General features: G+C 36.9%; 1 protein-coding gene across 1 annotated transcript in view; it reads right to left on the bottom strand.

The window, feature by feature from the left end:
* Positions 1 to 264: 264 nt before the first annotated feature.
* PHF14 (PHD finger protein 14) overlaps positions 265 to 9,018 on the bottom strand; it is a 200,860-nt gene continuing 192,106 nt past the window's right edge. Inside the window, exon 18 of the mRNA XM_037737312.1 lies at positions 265 to 387. Coding sequence (XP_037593240.1) covers positions 280 to 387 — 108 coding nt within the window. The 3' untranslated portion in view covers positions 265 to 279. The remainder of the gene's footprint in view (positions 388 to 9,018) is intronic.

The raw sequence follows: 9,018 nt of genomic DNA, 5'->3' as shown, positions 1-9,018 counted from the left end.
ATTGCACTCCAATCTGGTCAACAGAGTGAGACTTAGTGTCAAAAAAATTTAAAAAAAGAAACCTATGCTCTTAAGAGTCATGCCAGTGCTTCTGGGTAGAGGGGAAAATATATTAAAACAGTTTTCAAATGACAAGTAAGAAAAGGAATTGAGATCTATTCAATGCTCTGTGTTTAGCAGTGTTGCCTCTTGGAGGGCACACAGCCAAGACCACCTTACCTTTTTTTTAGCTTCCCTTATCCTTAGGAAGGTTGGAACCATGGGACTCAGTTCTTACCACTAGATGTGTGAATGGAAGTGATGCAGCAGAGTCTGAGGATGAAGTCTGAGTTGATTCTTCATTCTCTCAGTCTCACCCCAGTCCTGCCCTTCTGCTCTCCACAAACACTCAAACGGCAAAGTTGCAACATGAACATATGAATCCACAAGGCAGTTCTTCTCCAGCAAGAGCCACCTGATTCACATGAAGCAGTGAAGTGAGTGAGAAGTAAATTTTTGTTGACTTAAGCCACTGAGATGCCAGGGATTGTTTTCATAGCATATCCCAGTCTAGCCTGACGTATACTCATGAATAACTTACTCACCATATTTTTCGGCTGTTTTGGATCATAACTGAAAGGAGGATGTGGAATCCATGGGAAAGAGATTCTGGGTTTTGAGGGGAGAAGGAAAAAGAGGCTGCTGTTAGAGGGGTCTAGAAAAGATGCAGTTGTGAAGGATAAGTCTTGAGCAGAAATGGTTCCCCAGGGACAGTAGACCAGAACTGGGATGAGGGAATAAGAAACTCCCGGTGGGTGTTGAACAATGAGAACACTTGGACACAGGGAGGGGAGCATCACACATTGGGGTCTTTTGGAGGAAAATAGGGGAGGGACAGCAGGGGTGGGGAGTTGGGGAGAGATAGCATGGGGAGAAATACCAGATATAGGTGATGGGGAGGAAGGCAGCAAATCACACTGCCATGTGTGTACCTATGCAACAATCTTACATGTTCTTCACATGTACCCCAAAACCTAAACTGCAATAAAAAAAAGAAACTCCCAAATGTGATGTGTCTAGGAACAATGAAGGAAACCTACTTCAACATTTCCTGTAAGACTATTCCTGACTTCAAGAGTTAGATCTAATCAAATATATAAATCCCAAATCAATACTTGCCAAAAGTATGTAGTCTCAAAAAACCCAATCCCTAGGAGAAAGAATCCTAACCCCAAACAGATGCTCTATTTGTGAGTTTGATTTTGACTAAGAGGGGAACATTTTTGAAGGCATTGCTGAATGTACTAGTTTTGCCCCTTGTTAGTACAATCAGTAAGATATCTCAGTTCCACAATGCTCTGGAGATTGAAATGTGTTCTCCTTTAGGATTTGTAGCTCTGATTGGTTCTGCTTTTCTGCCTAAGGTGCAAAAAATGCCAATGTGAACTAAGAGTCTGTATAATTTCTGCTTCTTACATCATCACCATTAAAAAGATCTAAACAAAAATCTTTTGAATCTCACTAAAAACGTAGTCTGAAGTACATGAGGCAGAATACACTGTCATCCAATCTTCCATTATATATTAATCTATTGATTGCATTATGTTATTAAAAAACAAAATACACATCTGCCTTGGAAAAATATGTATGTATTAAATATATTTAACAATAAAGAATTGACAAAAACACACGTATTAAAAAGTATGGCAGTCTGGGATCTGCTTTAAGATAATCTGGTAGAAAGAGAGGGAAAGAAGGAACAGATAAGGCAGGCATGACAAAAATCTTAAGAGCTGTTCACCTCTGTCCTGAGCACATCGTAATCTTCTCTCTTGCCTTGTATATATTTGAAATTGTTGATAATAAATGGGAAACGAATTGTAAACTTACAAATAAAATACCTTCAAACATTTGCACAAAGGTAAGGAAACAGCTTTCAGAAATAGGTTCCTTAATCGCAATTTCATTGCCTAATGTCAAAATTAACAATTATATTTTGAAAACAATAGTTTTCTTTTCTTCAGTTTTTCTACATGTTATTTCATCATATAACATACAGATTCCTGCAGTGTTTATTATCTGTTTCTGATCATCAGGTACTACTTAAGAAGCTGCCTTCCTCATTGCCTTGAAATCTGAATATCCTGAAAGTGCTCATCTATTTTAAAAGAAACAGTAATCTTGCATTACCTTTAGAATTAGACATAATAATAAAAATGATAACAGTTGGAACTGACAGGCATCATGGCAATTCACATTTTCTGTTCCTTATATGTCAAGGAAGGTTTGCATATTCAGACTTCCACATGTAACATCTGATACAATTATCTATTGTTTCTAGAAGTCATTATCTATTGACTCTTTGCAGCTTGAAAGCCATGGATATGAAAATTGTAATTTTTTTTACCCCATCGACAATAACAGTACAGGTAGAGTATATCTCATTTTCTAGAGTGAGATATTTAGCATGCAGTAGGTGTAAATGAAAGACGTAAACTATGAGACAAAAGTGAACCTTTCAAATGTTAAATGTGATGTTGGCTGTATTATTATGAGCTTAATAATATCTAGTGCACACAAGAACACATAGGTGTCATGCTGGGAAACCAATGATCTAGCTCTCATCTTGACTGCAGGCAAAGAATATCTCATCAAAGCTATAAATTTCATGAGTCTGTTCCCAAATTTAAAACGCTTTAGGAAAATGGCTTTCATGGTTCAACAGTTTTAAAGGGCTGTTCTTACTTGGCTTTGTAACAAGGAAATTCATAGTTTTTCTAAAACAAATCAGAACTACACCATAGCTGCACGCGTTTTCATGCTGCTGCTGTTGGCACTTAACTTCCTCTCTAGATAACAAAGCCTTGGACTTCACATTCAATTCACCATGGGGAGACATTTATTACCTGCTATAAATGCTCAGGATAGTCTGGGATGGGATGAAATTTGCTCATTCATGGCTATGTAAAAATTGTTTTCTTGAGGTAATGAGAAATGGAGAAGTTTTCTAATCAACTTTTGCTATTCAAAGTGAATCTTATTTAGCCTAATATCAGAAGTATGTTGTTTCAGTGTCAAGCAGTGTTAGCACACAACTAATAGAAATATGTGCAAGCCTCAAGGACTCAAGGCACTGGGGAAATGCCAAAGCAATTAAATGAACTTATTTCTTCTTTCTCAATGGGCTTCAAAATAAATCTGATGTAGCCGTGTGTAAGAAGCAGTTGCAGGAAAGATTCCCCCTTTTTTTTGTTTGGTATATATTCAATTTAAAGAGAAATAGTTTGGGCCAGGCACGGTGGCTCATGCCTATAATCACTTTGTGAGGCCGAGGCCAGCAGATCACCTGAGGTCAGGAGTTCGAGATCAGCCTGGCCAACATGGTGAAACCTTGTCTCTACTAAAAATACAAAAATTAGCAAGGCATGGTGGCAGGCACCTGTAATGCCAGCTACTCTGGAGGCTAAGGCAGGAGAATTGCTTGAACTCAGGAGGCAGAGGTTACAGTGAGCTGAGATCACACCACTGGACTCTAGCCTGGGCAACAAAGAGTGAAACTCGGCCTCAAAAGAAAAAGAAAAGAAAAGAAAAAAAAGGAATAGTTTGTTGCATCTGGGAAAAACTAGACAAATTATAATGAATGTAGGAGAGTACAGACATATCAAATGCCTTCAATTGTTTAAGCTTAGAGGAAAATTATTAGTGTAAGGAATAATTACAGTCATGCAATAACTTGGATGAATCTCAAAACTTTATGCTGAGTGAAGAAAGCCAGACACAAAAGGTATGTATAAAATAATTTCATTTGTTTAAAATCTTAGAACAGATTATTTTACAGAAAGAATATACACATATAAAATAAGCAGTAAGAATGTCATTATCTCCTTTCAAAAACATTAGAGGAACAAAACTACTCAGACTCACCTCATTCCTTCCAGATGATTAGAAAGTCATAAATGAAATGACTATAACCTGAGAAGGGTGTGTCCTATTTGGTATGATATATACAAAAATGAAACTTAAAGCAGTTCATAGACTCAGAATTGTTCATAGCCTTAAAATTGGAGCAACTGGGCACACATCTCTGCTTTTCCTCTCATTCAAGCTCTAATCCTAAGGAAAGTGGATAGAATTTATCAGAAGATGTAACTATAATTTTATAATTTTAAAATTGAGTTTAAACGTATTTCTGACTGCAAAGGTCATTAAAAACATTTAAAACAATGTGAAATCATTTAAAGACTTTAACTACATTCAATGTTTTCAAATAAGATATTATGCCAACTATTTTTATTTTTATTTTTTGCCTCTAGATATGAACTGATTAGTTTTTGAATGTTGGATTTGTAAAAAAAAATTTTTATATTATTTACACCTCTTTTACTCTTTCATCAGCATGTTTTATAGACAGTGATTCCATCTAACGTCTACACTATTGCTATAAATATTATTGCACAACACAGCTAATTTCCATCCCAAAAGATCAAGGATTCATCTCGAATTTTGTGAACCACATTACACAGCTTATTGTGACAGACAGTTTCTGAAAAGAATAACCAATATGAAGTGTGACTTTTACTTGAAAAGAAAAATAAATTAGCTCCAGTGTTGGGCTATTATACATAAAACTGTTAAAAACATTCATGTATAAGGCTGAGTACAGTGGCTTACGCCTGTACTCCCAGCATTTTGGGAGGCCAAGATAGGAGAATCAGGCATTGAAATCCAGCCTGGGCAACACAGAGAGATCTTAAAAAAAATTCAAGTACAAATCTTTGTGTGGGCATATGTTTTCATTTCTTTTGTAATATCTATCAGTGGAATTATTGGGTCATGTATTAAGGGTATGTTTAACTTCATAAAAAATTTCCAAACTCTTTTCCAAAATAATTTATCATTTTACACTTCCACCAACAACATATAAGAGCTCCAGTTGCTTCATAATCTTACCAATATTTCATTACCAGCCTTCAAATTATAGCCCAGGAGGCCTGTCCAGTGGGAAAACAATGGAAACCATAACATATAAATTCAAATTTTCTAGTAGCCACCATTTAAAAAGAAGAGTAAAATTTATTTTAATATTTTAATCAAATCTATTCAAAATATTACTATTACCATTTCAATACATAATCAGAATAAAAATTATGGAGATATTGTCTATTTATTTTTGTACTCTAGCTCCAAAATCTGATGTATATATTATGTTAACTACACATCTCAATTGGGACTAATCATATGCCAAGTATTCAATAGTTACATATTTTTAACAGCTGCTATACTGGATAACAGAGCTATAGACATTTTAGTGGGTAGACAGTGGTAACTCACTGTGGTTCTAATTTGCATTTTCCTGATATCTAATGATGCTGAATATATTTTCATGTGCTTGTTGGCCATTTGTATATATTCCATTGTAGCAGTATTCACTACAACGTGTAGTATATTTACACAATGAAAAAGTACTCAGCAGTAAAAAGGAATAAAGTCATGCAATGATTTGGATGAATCTCAAAACTTTATGCTGAATGAAGAAAGGCAGACACAAAAGATGTGTATGGTATAATTCCATTTGTATAAAGTCTTAGAACAGGAAAAACGAATAAAGAAAGTAGATCAGTGGCTATCGTAGGGGTGAGTAAATGATTGCAAAACTGAAGGACAGAACTTTTTAGGGTGATGGAAATGCCTTATATCTTGGAGAGGTGGTTACATGGATATATATATATATATATTTGTTGAAATTTATTGAATTGTGCATTCAAAATGAGTGCATTTTAAGTAAATTATACTACAATAAAATTGATTTAAAGAGTATAAACATTAGTGGTATCTACTACGCAATCTGTGAGGTCAGTGAAAAGTAAAAACATGGGGCCTCTTTTTCAAAAGTTAAGAATTTCAAGACTGTAACAGCAGAGTAAGCTTGTCTGTCATTGAATCCCCAGTGATAAGCAGAACAGTATATAACTTATAGTAGGTCCTAGTAAAGCTTTGTTGAATGATTTTTAAAACTTGAGCATCTTAGTACTCAGCAACCACCATTCAAGCATAACATAATATCCCTTCCTGCTTCTGCTATTTGTTCTCTAGACTGGAGAGTATAATACCAGACATAATTTTTAAAAAACATTTTTCCTAAATATTATAGAAACCAATACTCATTTAAAATTCTTTCATTTTTAAATTCTTGGAAGGCATGAAGAAATACAACTCATATAACTATCATGAAGAGAAGATATTTCGGTTCAGTAGATAAAAATTATACAGGCATCATAACGTATAAAGGAATTCTTGTTCTTTGGGCATTCTACATTAGAAGTTACAGGCTAACTTACAATTGTGTGTTAAACCTAGTATAGGCCAAAAAATAAGCTATGTAATAGGGATAAAGAGGTAAACAAAACAGCTATTTGTTTAGTGGTTTGTCTTCTTTAGAAATCGATTTATAGATAGCTCAGTGTATTAATGTTTACAAGGACTTTCCCTGAATACATATTATCTGTATTGCCATAGACATTTTACTGGAATTTTGCTCCAGTACTCCTTAACATAGTTCAGAATTATTATAACAGAGGCACTTGAACTTTTAAATATATTATGAACTGAATGTCTTCCTCCTCCACCACCCCACAGAAATTCCTACATTGAAGGCCTAACTCCCAATAAAGCTGTATTTGCAGTAAGGACGGAATTAGGGCTAAGAGATCATAAGAATGGGGCCCTGATCTGATAGGATTAATGTCCCTATAGGAAGGCCTCCCTCTCTCTGTGCATGCACAAAGGAAAGGCCATGTTGGATGCAGGCCATCTGTAAGACGGAAGGGAGCCCTCAACAGAAACTGAGCCCAGCTGGATTTTGATCTGGAACTTCCACCTTCCAGCACTGAGAAAAGAACTTTCTGCTGTTTAAGTCATCCACTCGGGCATTTTGTTATGGCAGCCTGAGCTGATTAATATGTAAAACATTCTATGTAATATAAAATATGCATAATTTGACTCGAAGTGACTGGTTTAATCACGGTCATATAATCTTGTAGCATTATAAGACTTTTATGTATATACATACGAGACAAAAAAATCTGAGTGATTTATACACAGATTTTTCCTAAAGGAAATGTAAATTGATTTTACTTTCTTACCCATCATCCTAAACCAAGGGGTATACAGTTTTGAAACTTTTTGAAAATGAAAACTGGGTTTTAAATGATCAAAGATACCATTTAAATTTAATATTTAAAATGTGTGGGATCCAAGATGGCTGAATAGGAACAGCTCTGGAGTGCAGTTCCCAGTGAGAACACAGAAGGTGAGTGATCACATTTCCAAATGAATTTTTACTGCACACAGACCAGAAAATTCCCAAGGGGAAAAGCAGAACGAGTCTCCAGCATGGCTTTTTCAGCTGGTACAGTGGGTCTCCACACAAACACAGAAATCTGGGCGGCCATTTCAACTGGTGCCTGGAATGCCTGGGACACAGAGTCACCCATTTAACTGAAAAGAGGGGGCTGAAACAGGGAGCCAGGTGATCTGGCTCAGCGGGTCCCACCCCCACAAAGATCAGCTATCTGAAAAGCTCTGGATTGAGAGTTTCACAGTAAGCATGGACCCAGGACCATCCAGGGGGACGGCGTCTGCCATTACTGAGGCAGTCCACCATTACTGAGGCAGACTGCCATTATGGAGGAAGTTCTAACTATACCTCTTTAAACAAAACCGTAAGGAAGTTCACACAGGAGCTGGGCAGAGCCCATGGCAGCTCAGCAATGCCTCTGCTGGCAGACTGTGACTAAGTTACCTCCTCACTGGGCAGGACATCTTTGAAAAAAGGCAGCAGCACGTCAGAAACTTAAAAATAAAGTCTCACCTTCTCAGGACAGAGCACTGGGGAAAAAAAAGGCGGTTATGAATTCCACTGCAGCAGGCTTAAATGTACCTGCCCAGCAGCTGTGAATGGAACAACAGAGCACACAGCTTCAAACTTGAGCTCCTATAAGGGACAGACTGTCTCCTCAAGCAGATCCCCAACCCCCATATACCCAAAGAGACACCTCAAAAAGGAGAGCACAGGCTGACATCTGGCAGGTATCCTTTGGGGACAAAGATAACAGAAGAAGAAACTGGCAGCAACGCTTATAGTTCTGCAGCTGCCACAGGTGATCCCCAGGCAAGCAGGGTCTGGAGTGGACCTCAGCAGTCCTACAGCAGAGGGGTTTGACTGTTAGAAGGAAAATTAAAAAAAAAAGAAAGAAATAACTTCATCATCAACATAAAGGATGTCCACTCAGAGACCCCATCCAAAAGTCACCAACTGCAAAGACCACAGGTAGGGAAATCCACAAAGATATAAAGAAACCAGCGCAAAAAAGATGAAAATACTCAAAACCAGAATGCCTCTCCTCCTCCAAGGGATCACAACTCCTTACTAGCAATGGAAAAAGGCTACATGAAACAGGCTTCAGAAACTGGGTAATAACAAAGGTCTCTGACCTAAAAGAACACATTCTAACCCAATGCAAAAAAAAGTCCAGGTCCAGATGGGTTCAAAGCTGAATTCCACCAGACATACAAAGAGGAGCTGGTACAACTCCATCTGAAAGTATTCCAAACAATCCAAAAAGAGGGAATCCTTCCCAAATCATTTTAAGAGAACAACATCATCCTGATACCAAAACTGGGCAGAGACTCAACAAGAAAAGAAAACTTCAGGCCAATATCCATGATGAACATAGATGTAAAAATCTTCAATAAAATACTGGTAAGCCGAGTGCAACAGCACATGAAAAAGCTTATCCATCATGATCAAGTAGGATTCATCCCAGGAATGCAAGGCTGGTTCAACATACCCAAGTCTATAAATGTAATCCATCACATAAACAGAACCAAAGACAAAAACCACATGATTATCTCAATTGATGCAGAGAAGGCCTTTGACAATATTCAACAGCCTTCATGCTAAAAACCCTCAATAAACTAGGTATTGATGGAACGTATCTCAAAATAATAAAAGCTATTTATGACAAACCAATACCATAC

This window comes from Cebus imitator, unplaced genomic scaffold (assembly GCF_001604975.1).
Source record: "Cebus imitator isolate Cc_AM_T3 unplaced genomic scaffold, Cebus_imitator-1.0 Scaffold37, whole genome shotgun sequence".
NCBI classification, from domain to species: domain Eukaryota; kingdom Metazoa; phylum Chordata; class Mammalia; order Primates; family Cebidae; genus Cebus; species Cebus imitator.
Note: the sequence above shows the minus strand (reverse complement) of the source record. Positions and strands in the feature narration are given on the sequence as shown.